Source organism: Bicyclus anynana, chromosome 6 (assembly GCF_947172395.1).
Source record: "Bicyclus anynana chromosome 6, ilBicAnyn1.1, whole genome shotgun sequence".
NCBI lineage: Eukaryota > Metazoa > Arthropoda > Insecta > Lepidoptera > Nymphalidae > Bicyclus > Bicyclus anynana.
The window spans coordinates 17398654-17421514 of record NC_069088.1 but is presented as its reverse complement, the minus strand read 5'-3'; the positions used below and the strand labels follow the sequence as shown (position 1 = coordinate 17421514).

The 22861-nt window shown below is 36.4% G+C and overlaps 1 protein-coding gene across 2 annotated transcripts in view; it reads right to left on the bottom strand.

Annotated features, from left to right (window-relative positions):
- The window catches only part of LOC112050562 (protein O-mannosyl-transferase TMTC1-like), a 172708-nt gene that overhangs the window by 109505 nt on the left and 40342 nt on the right, over window positions 1-22861 (bottom strand). The window contains exon 2 of one of the 2 annotated variants that reach the window (XM_052881908.1): window positions 226-585. In XM_052881908.1, the coding sequence (XP_052737868.1) occupies window positions 226-560 (335 nt within the window). In that variant the 5' untranslated portion in view covers window positions 561-585. Of the gene's footprint in view, window positions 1-225; window positions 1091-22861 lie in introns of those variants that run through there. The other variant, XM_052881907.1, reaches the window with a different exon arrangement.

Genomic DNA, 22861 nt, shown 5'->3' with positions numbered 1-22861 from the left:
ATAAAAAATTGTATGATTTACCTTTATTTAATTATGATCTGAATGATCCTCTTGTAAGTAGCTTACTATGTAAAATGTATAAAAAAATATAAGCAACTAGTTATTTTTTGGATAAGTCGTAACTAGTTTAAATATTAGAATAAATTTAAGTTTGATAAAATGACAAAAACATGTCCAACGCTCGTGTAGTTGTGTGTGTAGTATGCTTATTTTGCTATTACTTACCTAAAAGACAGCGTAGTGAGAGGTCGATACGACTTATGGCTGTTGGGGTCAGCCATCGGAGTGCCCCAGAAGTCGTCCAAAAACAACTGCTTCAAAGAGTTCGTGCCCACCACATCCCCGTTAGTCACTATGGCGGGTATGTCATCGTGCACGAAATCACCGTTCAAACTGTTCACATAACTAAGAACTGCGGTGGAAACCACCATGGTATATATCGCTAGATCACTATTGCATATTGTTTTGGAGTTGGGTTCCTCCCTCACGGTTGCTAGGCGCCGTTTCATCTTTGGGCTGTTTCGAGGTGGCCTCAGCGTCACATACCTACATTTGCACATTTGTGGTGACTCCTATTCGAGGTATCTGTAACAAGGGAAAATGAACTTTATTTCACGTTAAAGAGACACAATTTCTAGTAAAAAACAAAAGTTGGAACAAATGGAAAATACAATTACCTACTAAAATCGTAACCATTCGAACTAATATCATCAGATATATAACTTCTTAACCTAATGCTGAAAATTTTTATTGAAAATTTCTAAGAAGAAATAAAAGCTCAGTACTTCGTAGGTAGATTGTACCTACGAATAGTTGTAGCAACATAAAAGAAAATAAATATTTTTTATTAATTTTGATGTCTTTTGTCTTCTTCATCACCAATCATTTTCGTTTACCAAAGTTTGTTTTTGCAGCCTGCTAGGTTCTTGGCTTAGAGCGATGTTCCATTAGTGCGTTGCATTATATTGCGACGTAGCAGCTTTGACGCTGCATCGTTTTCCATATATTTTAAATAACATACCACAATAAAAAGGATTGCAGAGTAGCAGACGACATTTCAACGGACGACGGACAATGTTAATTTGTTTTGAATGTTTGTCGTCGTCATGCGCTGCGGCGTCGTGCGTAACGCAACTCAGAATATGTTGATCTGTTGCGACGATACAACTCAAAGCATTAATGAGGCATCGCCTTTACTTGAATCTTGTTACGCAGTAAGGCCTACGTATATTGATGAACGATGTGAACCTGAAGTTCCCTATACCTTACTGAAGTTTTCTATTGAATATAATAGATATACGTGTACTTATAACACTCGTGGACACGTTTCGCATATATCGTATGGAGGGCCTCTAGCGGCCGGCGGCTTGCATCGGACGTGCAAGATTAATGACAGCTGCAAGCGGATCGCTGCCTCGTCATGTTACAAACAGAATAAAAATAAAGCCGACACTCTATTTTATGAACGGGAGAAATATCGCCGCTACCGAAAGAGGGCGTGGAATTAATACAATTTATTTGTTTTTCGCTCGGAACGACCTTCAAAGTTGTGCTTAGTTGCTGGATTACTTAGGTTTTTAGGGTGTTAATGGAATTCTTGATGCTAATTCGCTGGTGTCCGTTTTTTGAATAATATTAATTAAACAGTGTAAATGTTCGTAGCAATATACGTTTATTTCTAATGCCGCTGTAACATCAGTTTAATAATAAAACAAATTTTTTATAAATTTTTATTAGTGTTTTGTATTTTTTTTTTCAACATTGTTAAAAATTAAAATAAAGGACTAATAAATAATTGAGAGAGAAAAAAATATATTTCAAAGCTATGCAATTATTTTCTTTTTCGCGAATGAATGGTGTAGCGAATGAATGATACATATCTAATGTATCAATTCATTCGCTACACCAAAAAGCGATTGTTCAAGTCAAGCACCTACCGTAAATAGCAGACAGTTGAAATTTTCACAAAGTAAAGGATGATTTTCAATAATTGCTTAAAAACTTTAATTTAAATTAAAACGAACTATTAGGTTTTGTTAAGTAAAATTTATTCAAAAAATTAAATGTTTTAGAATTTGATGTTGTTACCCTACTAGACTCCGCACCACAAAAGTAGTCCCGCGGCTAAAACCTGAACTAAAATTGACAGCGCCTTACACATATGACAATAAGACCGCCATTACTAAATTACAATGAGCGCCATTAAGACATTAGCGCCGCGTCTACGGGACTTGTTTTGTGGCGCGGAGTATATAATATTCATTCTCAAGTTTAGTTCAAACATTTCATACGCAGTCGGTATCAGTGCGACCTCTATTGTTGAAAGTCCCGCCGTATCGCAGGACCTCCATAAATTGGCCCGTAAATTCAAGTTATTTATATTTAGTGAGGGACCCGCATTTCTTTGGCGAAATATAATATATTTCAGGCACGTTTTGCGACTAGACGAAAAATTCATAACGGCCGATATTGCTGGTATATTGAAAAATAGTTATTTAGATTAGAGTGCCTGTGCTGGTATGAATCGGATTATTGGTGCGTCCATTTTAGGAACCCTCATCTCAATTTACTTTAATCATGAAATATTTTAGCAGATTACTACTAAAGCACAGCCTTGCCTTGCTATATTATTACAGCCTTCCTTTTTTGGTACAGAGTGTGTGAGTCTGCTATGACAGAATATGGAGTGGTAGTCTATGAAATAGTTTGATCCTAGATTTGGGACATTGGCAGTGGCGTGCATAAGGTTGTGGATCAGGGTATGCACTAGTAAGAAAATTAAGCCAACTGGGAAAATCTCCATTTAGTAATAATTAAGAAGACAACTCTTAGGTCATGCAGTACTTTAATGCATGTATGAAGTGCACGCCACTGGACATTGGTGGTGTAATCTTGTTTTTTTTTTTATTCTTTACAAGTTAGCCCTTGACTACAATATCACCTGATGGTAAGTGTTGATGCAATCTAAGATGGAAGCGGGCTAACTTGTTAGGAAGAGGATGAACATCCACACCCCTTTCGGTTTCTACACGACATCATATCGAAACCACAGTAGATATAACAAGCAGTATAGTAACTCGGCCGTATTTTTGAAAGAAATACCTACAGCCGCGCGGCACGTAAACATGTGATAGGGCTGCCCGCCTCCAGTATTTTAATTACATTTGCCAACTTTGTGTTTCCATTTAGTTTTGTGATTGTAAATATACTTTTTTTTAAATAAACAAATAAAATACTTTGTAAATTGTAGTAAAATAGGAAGTGATCAATAAAATGCGTGTTGTTTTTTGATTGGTAAATTTAAATAAGGCTGATACTGATCAATGATCTTGAAGGACCTTCATATATTTATTTTGGTGAAGCCATCTAGGTATTACCACCACACTAGGTGACCAAATAATAAAAAACTTGTCAAGTGCGTGTCGGGCCACGCGCAGTGTAGGGTTCCGTAGATTATGTTAGCACTTTAATCCCTTATGTAATAACACACACAATAGAATAAACGATAAAAAATTGATCCAGACTTGGCATGTAGGGAAGGAACCACAAAAAAAAATTGAGATTGACCGGGTTCGCTAGTTTACTAAAAAAATCTGGATAGGTATATTAATATCAGTCGGCTCTTTACTCTTTTTATTCAAATACATTAATGTATGAGCAACATAATGATGTTGTTAAATTCAAACAACTTCTTTACTTAACTTCTTTATGACATTAAAATACAGGTATACAAAACATACATGTCATAAGATTTAAATCTATGTATTACATAATAATCAAAGAAAACAACCTAAATGAAGAAGTTAATAAATAATTATTTAATAATATTTCCGTTTTCGTCATTTACCTATTTACACAATTTAATTATTTAAGCATTTATTTATATATATATATTTTAAATTATGCCTTTATATTACAAAATATTGATCAAACTTTATAAAAATAATAGCCCACCAGTTGCGAGCCTTTTTTTCCTAGTCGTCATAATTAAAAATCCAATACACCGTGCGCTCGTCACCGCGGCACAGTCGCGACTGTCTTCACCCTACGATCACCCCACGTTCGAGATGCGTAGGTATAGCTCGCGTTTCGACCTCTAGTATGAAGTCCTACTACTGGTTATATTGTGTCGAAACGCTTGGCGCGTCTTTGCCAATAGGGTAGTAACTAGACACGGGCGAAGCATCCCACTAGTCAGACATGGACCAATTCAGAAAACCTCAATCGGCCCAGCCGAAGATCGAACCCAAGACCTCCGTCTTGTATGTCATCGCGCATACCACTGCGCCACGGATTCTGTCACGGTCACTTGTGTATTCTCATAATCTAATGGGACGGTAATCCGAATTCGTTTACTGAACAACGACTGAATTTACTTTTATAGTCTCCAAAGCACAAAATATATACGCCTAACAAGTCTTAAAAAAGCCTAACCAGGGGATCGAATACTAGGCCTTGTCCACAACTTAATCTTTGGACAAAGGTGGAAAGTATGTAACTTAAATAGAATTCAATACTTCATTCATAATAGTAGGGCTTCATTCAATTTTATTTTTTTTTCTTTTTTTTTTATTGTACAAAATACAAAAAGTGTTACATAATTAGGTACATAAATAGCCATCCTCATAAACTTAACGTTTTTGTGAGGACGGCGAGTTCACAATTATGTTAAGTTATTATATAAAATGAACTTACCTACACATAAGGGACACAATTAGTCACCATATTTTATAATGCCTAAGTGCATCTGCGAACCCTCCCCTTCCGCTCGAGATGCACCCTTTACATATTTTACCAATTTCTTTTTGGTTAAGTTAATATTGAACAATTTGCTAGTATCCCGTCCTGGCAAATTGTTCAATATATGTGGCACCATATAATCTTTGGTGCGCTTACCATAATAATTGTTTTTTCTGGGCACTATACATTTTTTATTAATAAAACTTTGTTATTTATTTCAGCGATATCTGGAATGCGTTAATATTTAAACAAACAATAATGTTTATCGTGGAGGGTGTAATTTGTAATTATTTGACGCAAAATAATGAGTAGCGTCAGTTGGGACCTCATTAATTTTATAGCGTTAATGAACTTTGGATACTGGGAACTACTCTATGGCCTGGCTTGATTACCTTGTTGGTCTAATGGTTAGCTAATATGACTTCGGATGAAGAGGTTTTGGATTGGAGTCGTGGCTTGGGCTAAAATATTGAGCGCGTTGAAAGAACCAGCTCATGAGTAAGGGTTCCGTATGGGTTTGAAACTAATCGGGTATATTCCGACGTTGTATCACGTGAGATTTAGCTGTTTTAAAATGACTTCATCATCATCATCATATCAGCCGATGGACGTCCACTGCAGGACATAGGCCTTTTGTAGGGACTTCCAAACATATTTGTTCGGTCCATACAAAGTTTTGCCCGATGCTGACCACGCTGGGCATGCGGGTTGGTCAGCACAGTGCTAGATTATTCGCGCCGATGTCGCCGCTGCCCGACACCGGCCTGAGGCATTTCATAATCTAGTCTTTGGGAATGGATATACCGCCATTCGTCGGTCGCCAGAGCCTCGTCGGTCCATCTGCAGGGTGCACCACGAGCAGGTGAGGTTGACGAATTCCTTAGTGCTGGTACATAAACCAGGTACTTAGCATATCATTATAAGCCACTCTATCTTATCATTATAAGCCAATGGACGTCCACTATTGACATAGGCATCTCTTAAAACCTCCAACCGATTTTGAGCCGCTTGTATCTAGTGGCTACTCGCTTTAGATCTTCGGTTCACTAAATGAAAGGGTCGACCAACAGCCCGCTTTACATTACAGGGTTGCCATTCCAACACCTTCAGACACCAACGTCCAACGGCTCTACGAAGTACACGCGTCCATTGTCAATACCTACCAAACCGTTATAGCCAATAACCAATATATTACCGATTTCAAATTAAATTTCAACAATGCATTGCTTAGTCATTAAACGCATTGTAATAAACCGTTAATATTTCACGCCGCGTCGCCATAGAGGCACATTGTGCTGTAAAATATTGCCGATTAATCCATTCATAGCGAAACTCTAATCTATAAATAACTTTGTTTTGTTATTAAATCTATACAAATAATAACATTCTAAGCAAAGTACACTTACTTGAACGCAAAATACAAAGCCTTATTAAGTATTATGTCTGAAAAAATAAATGGATATTAAATTATATTCTATTTTTGGTTTCTGTATGTGTTTTTGTTATGGATATTGTGAGCTACAGAACCATAAAAATTAGCTAGTTTAGGTGTTTTATACACAGAAATTACATTAATAATCCTTTCATAGATTTTTCTTAGTGGTCTCGCTGTAGTGAAGCAAGATCACTAACAAAATTTCGGCTGTTTCAATGATTATTTCCATTTTTCTAAAATCACTCTGTAGACTAAATAAAATAACATTTATTAACAACAGTTTAGCTGAACGCAATTTTTTTAATTTAAGAAAACACATTTTTTTTTATTCTCATGTAGCTATTGACTACAATCTACACATGATTAACTAACTATGTATAGTTCTAATATAGGATTATTATTTTAATAAAAATGTCTAGCTTTACAATAAATATCACTAGAACGTTGATTGAACAATCCAAATGATAATAAAAACGGGAAATTCCAAATATTTAATCTCGACGCGATATTAAAAATCAGAGAGATTGCTATTTAATTTGGTCTTATAAAGATGGGTATAAATAAAGTATCTTTATATCATACACATAAAATTAAACAGTAGAGAAATATTGCTTTGAGACTGGAAAGTTACGGGTTCGATTCCTGTCTTGGGTCAATTTAATAATTTAGTTATACACACATATAAATAATCACTTCTCGTGACATTCTTATTTACCAACGCAAAGCCAGAATTAAAAAATCTAGACATTAAATATGTAAATTATCCCAATAAGTGTGTTAATCCGTACTAATATTATAAATGCAAAAGTAAGTCAGTCTGTCTGTGTGTAACCTTTTCACTGTAAATCATAAAATTAATAAAAGTTTACGTCATTCAAGTATTTTTGAAATTCTAACCCTAAGGGGTTCGCAGGAAGAAATATTGATTGTTTTTTTTACCCCCGACGCCAAAAGAGGGGTGTTAAAAGTTTAACGTGTCACGTGTCTGTCTGTTTGTGGCACCATAGCTCCCGAACGGATGAAGCGATTTCAATTTAGATTGTTTTATATGAATGGTGACTTATTTGCGAGTGTTCTTAGACATGCTTGGTGAAGTGGGGTATGAAAGTGGGGAAGAATATCCGAATCTGGATCTGAAATGACAGCACACTGAAAGAAAATATTGATGACTTGATGGAGAGTGTAATTAATAATTTCATGACTATCAATGGTTTATCAAAATTTTTAATTTTATGTGATTGTAATTGGTAATTATTTGAATTTAATTAGACTTGATATTACTCAATTTTATGTTATTGTAACATCGATCTCCTATTAAAAAGTGGATGCACAATCAGCGACCAAAAAACGTCCCCAGTAAATGAGTGCCAAACGCAACTTCTTGGCACTCAATTCAAGTAGTCGCATTTGCAAATTCAACCTTAAACTCAATCCTTAAGGTTGAATTTGAAATTGAAATTTTATTGAATATTAATTAAGACTATGTTTGAAGGCCTTTAGGTATAAATTTCTTTACCAAAAGCAAAATTGGCCAGTTTTTAAGTGAAATTTTCTACATGATTGTGCGCCTTTTTATTATAAGAGGTCAATGTATTGTAATTGGTAAATTGAATTTACTTAAACTAAAAAGGCAATGATGAAAGGATTTTTTTTTTATTGAGAAAGAATACAATATGGAACTTAATCTAACTTATCCTTATAACTATACAAATCATGCCCACGTGGAATGGTGGCATTTCCGCGCTGGACAGCCAGGCTGATCCTTTGCGCAAAAAATGAGCCAGCCCTTCTGTCACCAGTCGAGGCAACTAGCCGCGGTGAAATTATTCGGTAAAATTTTTTGGCACTGCGACTCCATGGCCCAAGGGTCTCCACGGCAAAAGGTACAAATATGTAACTCTTTGTCAGAGAGGCATACTTGAGCCACTTACCGGTTTCAGCTTTTTCTGCTGCGGCTCCCGGTCTTGATTCTGTCTCCCTGATATGACACGGTGCTAATGTGTCGACGCATGTAGCGTCCCACATTAGGGCCCGCCCCATTTCCCAGGGAACCAGCGTCAATCCATCAGGTCTCTTGCCATCATCCCGACTGATTCCTGACGGCTCGATTGGCGCAGGAATATTTATGGTGGCAAGAGCACTTTTTATTATATCATTAAGAGAGCCATGCCGAAATAGCCTACCGCCACTCCTTTGGCATGAAAGCCCGTGGATTCCAAATGCACTCACCTCTTTTCCAGATGGACATTTGTGCTCTAAGCACAATGGTGTACCCAGTCTGAGTCCTACAGCCACACGAAAACTTTCATTGTCTAACAAAGTGCCAAGATTTTTCGATGGTAAGGCATGGAGCCTATACCCAGATTCCTTTACGAATAATGCTAGAAGCCTGGCTCTATCTACAGCACTTGTAAGATTATGAACTAAATTTTTATGTGTCAGCTTAACCAATGGAGCATCCATAAACTTGATGTTATTTAAAATATAACATATGTCGTGACATAAGTATAGTGCAGCTATAGTGTTACACAATAACCAAACATTATTAACATCCCGTCGACGGCGCAATTCGCGAATATTCTCGACATAAAATTATGAACGACATCAAGCGGGCCGTTCATTAATTTTATGACGCTAATAAACTCAGCAAAATACACTGCGCGCGGTAAATTAAGCAAACTTGTGATTAAAATTATCGTTACACACGATTTATTTTGCAGAAGAGAATGTATGCTTTTGGTAATACCCGCTGCCGTGGTCGGGACTCATCTGACCATTATACAAATATGCAGGCTTTGTTGACAAAACACGAGCTTCACATATTATTATTTAACTACTGCGCGACGCTCACGACTTCGTCCGCGTGAAAATCGATGTAAACTTTCAACCCCTATTTCACCCCTTTTTATTTATATTTTCGCATATTTTGTATGTATAAGCTGCTTTAATAGGATCTTACCAAATTTGGATTGGCAGGGAGAACAACACGAGCAGAGAACAGGAAGTGTTGATCGATCGTGAAGGAATTCCTTAACCCTACATCCTGTAGTCACAAGTTCAGGACTCTGCTCGGAGTTCTTCTCTCTGCCACGAGATGGACCCGGCATCTGCACGGTGAATCCATGGAATGCTAAGATATTTGTGTCTCCAAATAACGTCCCCTTTATGTAAAATACAAATTATAACTTAATGCTGATATTTTTTCTACAAAAATAGTTTTTACAAAAAAGTAGAAATTTCAAGAATATTTTTGGGCGTCTAATTACGTTGCGTGACGATAATGAAGTACCAAAAAATAATACGTAAACTAAAATTGTATCTTGAATAATAATACCTAGTAATTATAACAATTAAAATATTTAATTAAAATCTCTCATCTAATTTTAGATGTCCCAGACAATAAAAGCGGTATTAAAACATCACCACATAAACAAATGAAAAATATTATGCGAATCAAAGCCAAAGCATTCAAACTAAAACCTGAAAGCCAGTAAGATACTTTATAAAGTTATCTAGCGTACGTACTTTAGAGTTGTAGTATGTATTCTACTTAGACAAATATTTTTTATTGGATAGAGCTGAATAAACATGAGTAGGTATCATCTCGAAAATATTGTACGTAGCGATTTCAGCGTAAAAGCATAAAATTACGGTCGAAATTTTGCAGGCCGCGCGCTAATTTTACGAGGTTAATAGACTAAGCAGAATTTACTGAAACGTGATAAATTATACCTTCATATTTACGGGATTAGAACCTTTGTGACAGTCCGGGGATATTCCAGGAACTACTCTTGTTTATGCCATCAAACAGCAAAGCTGTGTTTTGCTTTGAACGGTGTGATGCTCGAGTATATGAGGCATAATACATTCAACTCATTTAATACACAGACGTTAGTTTGAGGATGTTTATTGTTTTTTTTTTTAAATAAGTAACTTATTAGAAGAACCTATACGTTTACTCTAACCATAGTTACTTGTGTTGGTTTCTACATACCATAATACCCGAACAGAGTGAAAACTGGGTGTCAACATGAATCAATCCCTAGCTAGTGATCGACTCAGAGAAGGAGCATTAGTAGCGCCCTGTCTCTGAAACATGGGCGTTAGATAATCGCAAAAACAAAAAATCACTGACGCTACACACACAATACATACCGAGAAGCCGTCATACGAGTTAGTAAGTAGTACGTGAGGAAGTTATATATTTTTATATTTTATAATCATTCACTAAATAAATGTCCTAAAATGTAAACAGAACGATCCACTAATTCTAAAACTTATTATATTAAAGATAAACTTGTTGAATAACAAGTATAAACTTGAAACATCTAACGACTGTAATTTGTTTTTCAAACAAATACCTAAGCGGTAACTCCTTGACGTCTCCTCGTCGGCTCGAATTGCGTGAAAATAACTAATTTACGAACAATAAACACACTTCCTTATAGTTCAAGTTCGAGATAAGTTTTATTTCAACGTTTATAAGGTTTAAAGAAAAAAATAATTATTTTTTGTAATTTTGGAAAATAATTTCATTTCGTGTTTTATTTTTGTAAATATTATAATACAGTTTGGACTTGTATTTCATCTCTAAAGCCGTGATAACCTCTGTGGATATGACCTCTGCCTCCGATACCGGAGGGTGTGGATGTGGGTCCGCGGCATGCACCTCCAACTTTTCAGTTGTGTGCATTTTAAGAAATTAAATATCACGTGTCTCAAAGGGTGAAGGAAAACACCGTGAGTAAACCTGCATACCAGAGAATTTTCTTACTTCTCTGCGTGTGTGAAGTCTGTCAATCCGCATCGGACCAGCGTGGTGAACTATTGGCCTATCTCGTCTAGTCAAAATTTATTTCATCTTAACTTCTATAAGTAATTGAAAATTTCCCAAGTCATTTACTATCACTGAATGCAGTCAGCGAACCTAGTCCAGACACTATTGTACTCAATAATTCAATGGTCGCACTTTTTTTTTCAATATATTTTTCCAATACCTGTCATTGACACGCGAACGGTTTCTTTGATCAATGAACTAATGATTTTTTGTATTCCTAACGTAGAAACGGATTTCTATCGAAGATATTACCGATGGCTAATGACAGGCAAGGCTTAATGTTTAATCATCATCATTCTTTGCCGATGGACGTCCACTGCTAGAGATAGGTCTCTAGTAAGGACTTTAACAGTGGAATTCATAGACATTGTAGGGGCACCCCCAGGGGATGGTTCACCAACTGAGTGTCAAATTCTCAAACAAATAGAGGTTAAATTCGATACACAGGGGCTGAATGATGCCCTGGGGGTGCCCCTACAACGTCTATGAATAACACTTTAAGCAACTCGGTCTTGAGCCGCCATTATCCAACGGCATCCCGTTACCCACTTTTTGTTATTACTCCACCTAGTGGGGGTTTAACCAACACTGCGCATTCCGGTGAGTGTCACCTTGCTACTGCCGTGTCCATCGGATCTTCGAAATATGAGTCATGGCTATTGCTACTCCAGCTTCGTGACCTCGTTGACCTATATCGAACTTTGGTTCTTCTGCGGATTTTCTCACTTTTAATTAATGACGCTGATAATTATTCAGCGTTCGTTATTTATGTATTACGCCTACTAGTAACTAATACTCCGCGCATAGCTCGCTCCATCGCCCGCTCAGTGATTTTGAGGTTTCTTGATTCTCATAGTTAGCGATCAAGTCTCGAATAAGTTCGGAATTTAATATTTACTAAATTGACTCAAGTCTGCCCTTGTAGCCAAATGGCACTACGATTCTCTTCGAAAACTAGAAAAATGTGTGGGAATGACAGATCTTTCCATAGTTAATGTCATTCCCATAATTTTTATAGTTTTTGAAGCGTTTGCGATCGTAGAAAGAGAACCGACGTGTCACTTGGCTACAGGGACTGGTCTGATGGTAGGCATTGACTGTGGCTAGTTACCACCTTACAGGCAAAGACATACCGCCAAACATACCGCAAACCGTATACCAACCGTCAGAAGTATGACTAGAATAAACTTGCACTTCTTTCAAGTAAGCTCGCTTCCATCTTAGACTGCATCGTCTCTTAACATCAGATGTGATCGCAGTCAAGAGTTAACTGGTCATCATTCATCATCATTACCAGCCGATGGACATCTACTGCTGGTCATAATCCTCTTGCATGGAGTATCCAGCGACTCCTGAATCCGCATGATGTCCTCGGTCCATCTAATGCGGGGTCGCCTTTTTAGGCCCTTGGGACCCCATCGTCTATCGAACTATGGGGCCTGCCCATTGTCACTACAGCTTAGCGACTCGTTGAGCAATGTCAGTGACTTGGATCCGTAAGTCATCAACATGCACCGTTCGAAGACTTTCGTTTACAGGCACTGAGGCACTAACTTGTCATTTAAAAAAAACTGTTTCCATATAATTTCGTCATAATTCTGTATCTAGAAATCTCAGACGAGTTTTTTATCAATTCACAAGGCGCCCTATGAATAAATTACTCTCAGCAGATGTTATTTGTGATGACAATTTCATTTCTATCTGATTACTCTGGAAGTCGGTTTCGAATATTAACGAGGCACTTTTACGCCGCTTGTAAATATCATTATTTATTCAGAGGGATTTCGAAAATTTTATAAAAGACCCATTTAGATGAAAGAGAAAAATTTGCTTATTTTGCTTAGGTATAGGTTACGTTTTGTTTATTGTTTTTGAGAACATTGATACCGGTACTGAAGCTATTTCTACGAGAACGGAAACTACGCGAGTGAAACCGCGAGATGCCTACTAGTTTACATCTCCTCTCTACCTTTCTCTAAGTCTAAAAACACTACACTTGTATATGTTTTCGGTGCTTTTTTTATTATTATTATTTAAAAATTAGTCCTTGACTGCAATCTCTACCTGATGGTGAGTGATGATGCAATCTAAGATGAAATCTTGACGGCCTCCGTGGCGCAGTAGTATGCGCGGTGGGCTTTCAACACGGAGGTTCGATCCCCGGCTGGGCCGAATGAGGTTTTGATCCAGGTGAGGCTAATGGGAGGCTTTAGCCGTGGCTAGTTACCACCCTACCGACAAAGACGTACCGACAAGCTATTTAGCTTTCCGATTCGATCTCGTGTAGAAACAAAAAGGGGTGTGGAATTCATCCTACTCCTAAAAAGTTAGCCCGCTTCCATCTTTGATTGCATCATCACTTACCATCAGGTGAGATTGTAGTCAAGGGCTAACTTGTAGAGAAACAAAAAAATGGAAGCGGGCTGATTAGTTCGGCATAGGATGAAAATCCACACCCGTTTCGGTTTCTACACGTCATCGAACCGCTTGGCGGTACGTCTTTGTTGGTCACCACCCAAAATAACAGTCAGTGTGTGTAAGTCTGTTTGTTTGTTTCTTCTTCACGTCACAACCATTGAATTGAAGCCTAGCCTAAAGAATTAACACGTAGAATGTTTGTGAAATACAGAATTACACACAAATGGAGTCGCGGACGTCCGCTAGTATCAAATAATAGGTAATCTTCTATGTATTTTGAAAACAATATAGCCAAATCTAGTTCGACCATAAATGCTCCGTACGCATTTAGCGGTGGCGCCTACTGCGGCTGTAATCCCGACGTCCATTTCCTTCGACGTTTAGTTGCAAATTGGCGCGCGGTGCGAATGGCCGGCTTAAAAGCTGCCTCTAATAGTTGTTTCGCAGCCGTAATGGTGCGATTAGACGCCTTTTTCTCCCCTTGTAAAATATCACTTGAATGTATGCACCGTGTAGATATCTATTTGAAATTTAGAGCGGATATACATGTGACTGCCTATGCCCATACTTAGTTCAGTATTTAGCCTTAGCCTATGTGGCTTCGAACCTCGAGGTATTGGTTTCCAATTCTGAGCCGGGCTAAGAAATACCTGATAAGAATAAATTACAACATTAAGTTTATTTTTGCCTAATAACAACATGACATAGGCAACTAAACTTAGATCTCAGTTAAAATCGGGTTAAAGGAAAAAAGTTTATATAAAAAATCTTTTATAACGACAATGTGGGAAACATAATAAAAACTTTAACTTTGTGCAAAAAAAATAAAAATACTTAGAGATGCGTATAAACTAAACACAAGGAAGTAGACAATTGTCAACACATATTTTTCGATAACTTTGAGCTTTGTCCTATCTGCGACCAACATAAATATTTAAATATCTAAAAATCAGCCGGATTCATGTATTTGGAGCTCGGGCCTTTGTTTTTGTTATGTAACTTTTGTTATATTGAAACGCCCGGTTTCGGACTTGGCTCCACACAGCGCGCAGTGTTTCACGTGCTTTATGTCGTCATAAATGTCGCCGCTGGGCCGTTCTTTGTTTTGTCAAGCTTCTTTATTATTTTATTTACAAAAAGTGTACATTGATTAAGCTCGTGTAAACATTTTAATATGGATTACATTTACAAGCTCGTGTTTGATGCATCAGTCGATTTTTATTTTTGGAATTTGTTTTCGCATTGAACATCGTTCAATGTAGAGTAAGTCATAAAGCCACAACATAGGGGCTTAAGCTCAAAACGGATTTTTGTTTGTAAGGAACCTTAATTTTGGCATTTCATAACAATTATGTCTGAATAACTGCATCATCTAAAAATGACAAGATCATTTTTAGAAATTAAAAAAAAAATGCCAAAATCTTTTATTTATATTCACTATGCTAAACCGTTTTTAGGATAGAACGCGAAGAGTAGGTATTATTTAAAATATAGAATTTCTTTATTTTCAACATTAATTGTTGTTTAACATATACACGTAAAAGAATGTTTGTTATTCGCTTTGTATGCACTAATTCTAAAGAGTCAATAATTCAAATTCCCTAATAGAACGCATCAAATTGTCAGTCATCTTTTCCACAAAACAAGCAAAACATTAAAGAGCTAAAATACTAATACATTGTTATCTATCTATTCACTATGCAATACAGCACTTAAAAACCCCTTTACACCCGAACACCGACACCCAACAAAAACCCGTAAAACGCGCAATCATCGCACGTACAAACCCTTCCAATGACGCCGGCTTATTCCGCCCCCATAAGTGAGTACAGGAAGGCCTAAAAGGCCCCCGCATTTTCACGTACAACGCACTTATCTCTTACAGAACAAAAAACTCGAGCATGACTTTCATTTTCATTCCCCCACTCAGGAAGCCATCACGGTCGTCCGTACCGGGGTAAAGGTTGAAGCACATCACAGCGATACGACGCAATGCTAATACGCAACATAAAAACCTATGTAATCATATCAATGCGCACCGCAAGGTATTTTAGAGTCATACCTCCGATTCTTATAAAACATTCATTAACTTTGTCAGCAGGTCCATTTTATATTGTAGATCATAATTTTATATTGTAGATTGAAAAAAGTTTTTGATATAGGTACAGCAAAATCCGGATTGTAACGCAAAATTATATTTTACTTAGTCAACATGATTCTTTTGAATTTTCCGATTAAAATGATCTACAATGAGAGCGTTTGATCATCAAGTAACTGTACGAATATAAAGAACTTTATAGAACTTTCGTGGAATTCATACATTGTTAAATTAAGCATTTTGTTAAGAGAGTAAATAAGACATTAAACTTCAAAATTCATTATAGATACTCAACTATTATAGTTATAGATATTCTTCAAAAGGATTGCTGAATAAACGATATTAATCAAAGTATAACAAACTTTTTTATTTCAATAAAACTTTTTGTATCTGAGAACCAACTTATACCTACTGTACTCAACAAGTCCTACGTAATTAAGAAAGTCAATACAAATTATGGTTTTCACAAAGCGATACGCAATTTCGCAAATTATGGCAAAGAGATATCGCAAAGCAGTGCTGTGTAACCCTAAGCTGACCGTCTCATTTATCGGCACACATAAAAAGGCGATAGTTGGGTCCTTTACACCCCGTAACGACGCAAGGGTCGAGATAGAAGCTCGAGGGGATTAACTAATAAACTACACGGGGGTAGTTGTTAAACATTTTATCTGTTATTTATTCAGTACGCGTTTGCTTAGCATTCAAGATCAACAGATGATGTTATTCACATCAAAATAAATAGCGTAATGTATCCACGTATCTCAAATTATTATAATATATTTTTTACTAACGCTAACGGTCCTTGTTAAGATGGATGACCGTCTAAAAGTCAGTTTTCTATTATCTTTTTTCGTTTTAAGGTATATTTACCTTGTGTTTTTTGTCTATAAATCAATATTTATTGATGAATGTAATTGTGTAGCTTACTAGCTAAAGCATGAGAGTAGAGTAGTATAAACAAACCTCTTACGCATTTATAGTATTGGTATAGGTACCTTATTGATTGTTGGCTATGGAGCCTCGGGTCATTATAGGTCCTGGTTTCGACTCCTGTGTGTATGCAATGTTCAGATTTTATTTTTTTCCAAGAAGTTATAGTTAGTAGCTGCTTTGTGTATTCAAAGTAGTGTTGTAAATCCGTGCCTCGGAGAGCAAGTTAACTTATCTTAATTTTGTAGTTATATTTCAACGTACCAAGTACATGATAAGCTGAACCCCAAACTTGTAAGTTTCATCCCCTTTCCGAAGATTATGTTGAATATAAATTTACCGATGTTCGTAAGTAAATGGCTTCTCTGCCTTCGTTGCGCAAGACATAATCATATCCACGGCAAATAAATGTATTCAAAAATTCATACTTCGTTTTACATCAAGTAGTTAGTTTACAAACTTTTACAAAGTTTGACTTTGTAGAGTTTCTACCATCGGTTCTGCTAAAAAGATAAACTCAACAGTTTCTCGTGTTAAAAAACAATTTGACAATTCTTAACAATATTGTATTTTTTTATTAATCACACTAATATTATAGGCGAAAGTTTGTGTGTAAGTTTGTACCTCCTTTGTGCTGCAGCTACTGAAGCGATTTGGCTGAAATTAGGAATGGAAATAGATTTTATTCTGGATTAACACATAGACTACTTTACATCCCGGAAAAATCCATGGTTCCCGCGGGATTTGGGAAAAACTGAATTTCACACAGGGTCACACGGGTCTTGTATTTCATAAAATTTAGAGTTTATGACTGAGACTCACTATGCCAATTCGATGAGGTTTGCCGGTGTATTGTTAAGATAAGAAAGAAAAATTCAATATTTTACTCATATACCTTTTTAACCCGGGACTTCACCATGTGCAATCGCTTAAGCTTATCACCAGACCAATAAAAAGATAACATTAATAGTATTGAAATGAATTCGAAAATTCAAAAAGTTCCAAAAGCAAAAAGAAAATGCACTTATCAAAGACCTCGCGAAAGTTACTCGATTATCGCATACGGAGAAGATATCAAGATAGCCGTCGCCTGATTTATGGTAGTCCGGGAGTTATTACGATATCCGACCCGTGCGATAAATCATAGTTGGGCGAAAACGCATTTGCGAGATAGTCGCGACGCAGTTTTTGTCCCTTCAGCAGTTGGCAAGATGTTGCAGATATTAAATTGAACGGTTTATGCATATTTGCATTTAAATTCTCCGTGAGCGTGATACAAGGATTTTGTGTTTAAGTATTCTCTAGTATATTTTTTATTTGTACTATTGATGAATAAGCACACATTTTAGGTATCTGATTTCGAGTGGTTTGCGATTTTGCGATTTTATGGGACAATCCAAAAAAAATAGGTTTTTTTCTGTAAAATTCTTGGTATGTATCAGCGGGGACTTAAGATGTTGATCTCGTGAGGTGTACAGATATAGGTGATGGTTTAACAATACCTGGTGCATTGTTCCATCAACTATAACTGTAAAAACGAGAAATTGAAAACTGAATTTATTTATTTAAATTTAATTAAGTTTATTTATGCTGTATCTTAATAGACCTTAGATTAAAATTTATATAATCAAAGGGATTGACAGTATATTATTTTCAGTGGAAATGTGAAGACCACCAGCCTAAACTGAGGCAATTTAGGAATTATAAATTCCCTTCATTTGAACTGCAAAGCAAACCTTTTATTTCTTCAAACAAAATAAATACTATTAAAATACTTTTGTTTTGTTCTTAGTAAACAATGAATCCATAATCCTAAAAGAGGCTGACAAATAAAACAAGGGAAACAATTTTATAAAAGATGAACGAATCTGAAATATTAATCGTAAAAAGGTTTAAATGTTCCAGGACGTACAAAAAGCAATAAAATCTGGAACACTGAAATTGAAAGCTCTTTTCAGGTTTCCGAATCAATTACATGGCGGGTCCTAAACTTTCGTCTGAATGTAGAGCAAAGTTTTTATGGATTTAGTAGTTTTAGAGTGCTAAAGGAAACCGAACACTTCATACTGTACCTACCTATACGTTGTCATTGAGTACTCTATTTATTACTTGTCCTATATGTTTATTTATGTATTAAGTTCGGTCAAAGAATTTTACAGGTCACCGGATAAGTAACACCTGGTACCATGAGAGGCTTTGGGTGCGTTTTATTTAATTTTTAAATAATATCATATTGTTATTTATTAAACGGAAAATGAATATTTGAAAACAGAAGACTGGGAAAGAAAAACTTATCACAGGACGCTACATAATAAGATGTGCAAAGTCAAAGTATTTCAATTACATTAGTAGTTATTATTACAATTAGTTAGTATTACACTGTACATACTCACGCTAAATTACGGCTTTCTAGTAGTAATAGTCTCTGAGCTAAACGTCGAGAAACTATAAGGGTTCCTTGTCGACTACAAAACTCTAAAAATGGTCACATAATAGTCATACATCGTATGACATATACATTTCGCGGACGACGTCGTAGACGTCCGTTTGTAAAGGATGATTGAAAGTAATTATAATAAAATTGATCATCTAAATGACAAGTACATTACATTAAATACTGTGTACTTGTAATCCTCGGATATAAAAGCAAACATTGGAGGTGCTGGAGTCTTTAAACACAGCAAAGTTCAAAGGGTAAATGTAATTTATTTATCCGGCATCCTGTTATCGCGGCGCTCTTTGATTACGCGGCGTCATTTCACCCGATGCCTTCCCTGTGACCTAGATACCTAGACTTGCGGATTACTCCTTTTTAATTTTCACTTGTTATCATATTATATTGTCATTGTTATCATATTAAATTCTCATATCGCGGTGTATCAAAACTTCTCCGAAACTGCTGGCTCGATTTTTATGAAATTTTGTGTTTATAACATCTACTTTTCATACCCTTAAGTGATAAGGGTAGTTCTAAAATTTTTAAAAGTCAAAACAACGCTTGCTGGGCCAGACACATTTATTATAATCATTTTGAGACTGAATAAATATACCACTAATCTGTAAGTGCCTTAATTATACAGTGTTGTTAGCGTATGCAGCGGCGGCTTTATTAGGTCTTGGGTTCGAAGCTTAGTTCTGGGTATACAGTTTATTATCAACCTATATTCGGCTCACTGCTGAGCTCGAGTCTCCTCTCAGAAAGAGAGAGGTTACGCCAACAGTCCACCACGATGGTGCAATGCGGATTGGCAGACTTCACACACGCAGAGAATTAAGAAAATTCTCTGGTATGCAGTATTGGCTTTCTTTCTTCTAAGAAATAATCAATAATACTCGTAGCTTGCAGTTGAGAAGTTAGTGGTGTTAACCAATGAGGTTAAATACTGTTAGATGTGTCATAAAAAATGAGGCGCACAAAAGAGGAAACTTCCACATCTCAATGTTAGTTGTGGTCAACAAAAAACGTTATTTAAACAAATAATACCTAAATATCGTCTACAATGTTAAGTTGTGTGTTCAGGAAGTATTAAAACTATATATTATAACATAGATAAATAATGGAATTAAACATAGAATTGAGTATGTGTGCGCTCAGTTTCGTAGCCTTATTGTTCGGATCACTTTTTGCGGTGATTTTGCAGGGATGTAACTGATCTATAGTATAAAATTATCATTGGTGTTAACCCACAAGTCTCACGTTAAACAACAACAGACCAAACAACCTTACTTTACCTTTTAAAATTACTTTTATAGATTTAACTTTTACACGCATCATTCCACACTGTAATAGACGTGTACATCATACAGTTAATCGCTTAAGAAGGCTCTCATTCCTCCCCTCCTAATTTACGGGCACATAACGTCCGCAATCTCCTCCAACACACTATTATCCCACGCTCAAATTAAGCGGGGGACTGTTTTATCAACCCGTAAATGACTTTCGCCGGAGAGGCTTGGATTGCGTTGCGCCGGGTCGGAAAGACCTCAAAGAAATAAACTCAAGATTACGTAGCGGAGAGACCGCAATGCCTCCCACATTTATTTTGGTACACGCGACGATGCTCAGTATTTATGATATTCATTTGTGGGTATTCTGATTAAATATCGAACGAGTTGATTAGGATTACTTTAAAAGCTGGATGGATTTGCGTGGGTAGGATTGAAGCCTTAATCCGTGCTTATTTAAATCTCTCATCTTATACCTAATAACGTGGTTTTAAACATACGAGTACATACATATTTGGTTTTAACAGAATTTGAGTTCAGAATATATTATTCGTTAAAACAAATTATACGGTGTTTTTTTTTGTAAATAAAGCAATAACAATTTCAGAAGTTGAGGATAAATTGTGATTTGGTGTACTATTTATCTATATATATTTATATCGGCTACTTTTTATCTCGGGAAAATCCATGGTTCCCGCGAGTTTTGTGAGAAATAAAATTTCATGCGAACGGTGTTTTTTTATATTCTTTACAAGTTAGCCCTTGACTACAATCTCACCCGATGGTAAGTGATGATGCAATCTAAGATGGAAGCGGGCTAACTTATTAGGAGGAGGATGAAAATCCACACCCCTTTCGGTATAGATCGCTTGTTGCGGGCCTCCGCAAATATTGCACAATATCTTGGTTTTACCCACGACATAATCATCCAATAGTACTAAAATATACAACTTACAACATAATACAACGATAGCTAAATCTAAAAGAAGGATTACCTGAAGCAAAGCAAAGTTATCCAAGCCAGACAGCCCCAACAGAATCACAATGTAACAGAAATTGTATCGCGAGACAATATAACAAAACAATAAGCGAAGGAAAACATTGGACGGGCGAACGATACGAATTTGTAAATAAAGCAATAACAATTTCAGAACCAACAATGGTGAATTCGGAGAATTTCATGAGACGCTAATAAAGCTTTTAAATCCCGGAAGAGGGGAAAATATTATCTATTAAAACAATATTTAGAAGCCGCCCCGTTTGGAACAATTGGCGTGAAGTTACCAAATTTCCGTGATGACAAATGATTTCCTGGAAGGCGGATATAGAATCGGTTACTTTTATAGGTATTCTAGGAATATAAATTAAGGATATCATAATAATTTTCTATCTGTAATCCTAACTTCTTAATTAATAAAACAAAAGTGAAAGTTTGAATGGATGATGGATGTATGTTTACTCGATCGCGCAAAAACTATTGTTAACTTATATTTTACTATTTATTAATTCATATTATTATCTTGATTTTGAGATGATTGATACATCATTATCATCATATCAGCCGATTGACGTCCACTGCAGGACATAGGCCTTTTGTAGGGACTTCCAAACATCACGATACTGAGCCACCTGCATTCAGCGAATCCCTGCGATTCGCTTGATGTCGTCAGTCCACCTGGTGGGGGGTCGACCAACACTGCGCTTACTGGCTGATTAACACAATATGCATCTAAATATGAATTATAACCATGATCAATGATTAACACAATATGCATCTAAATATGAATTTCGATCTGATCAATGATTAACACAATATGCATCTAAATATGAATTTATTGGTAGGAGGTGAGGCATTTAAAAAGTGTACGAGAAAATACTACCATCAACGATATTTTATACTAGAGATAGGGCATTAGCGCATCAAATCTGAGACGGACAAATGTGCATATTTGTCTTATTTCATTTAGATGCTTATTAAACAACGAAAGTTGCTTAAACACATAATACCCAAATATTGTCTACAGTGTCGAGTTGTGTGTTCAGGAAGTGTAAAACCTATATATACGTAAATATATATTGTAAGTAAATTGTGCTTGTATGCGCTCAGTGGAGTTGCTAAATTTGTTTACGGTGATTTTGTAGGCACGTAACATATCTATAGTGTAAAACAATCATTGACTGTCATGCCTATGTTTTCTTAAATTAATAGCCAAGCAGTATCGCTATGTTTAGTTCTGAATTATATGGTGAAATTAAACTTAACTTACTGAAACTGAAATTGCATGATATTACTGAAATTACTTATCTTTACATAAGCCTCAGGCGATAGGCGTAATACTACGAGTTTTAGGACTTTTTTTTCTTATTCGTTACAAGTTAGTCCTTGACTACAATTTCACCTGATGGTAAGTGATGATGTAGTCTTAGATGGAAGCGGGCTAACTTGTTAGGAGGAGAATAAAAATCCACACCCCTTTCGGTTTCTACACGGCATCGTACCGGAACGCTAAATGGCTTGGCGGTACGTCTTTGGCGGTAGGGTGGTAACTAGCCACGGCCGAAGCCTCCCACCAGCTAGACCTGGAACAATTAAGAAAATCTCAATCTGCCCAGCTGGGGATCGAACCCAGGACCTCCGTTTTGTCAATCCACCACGCATACCACTGCGCCACGG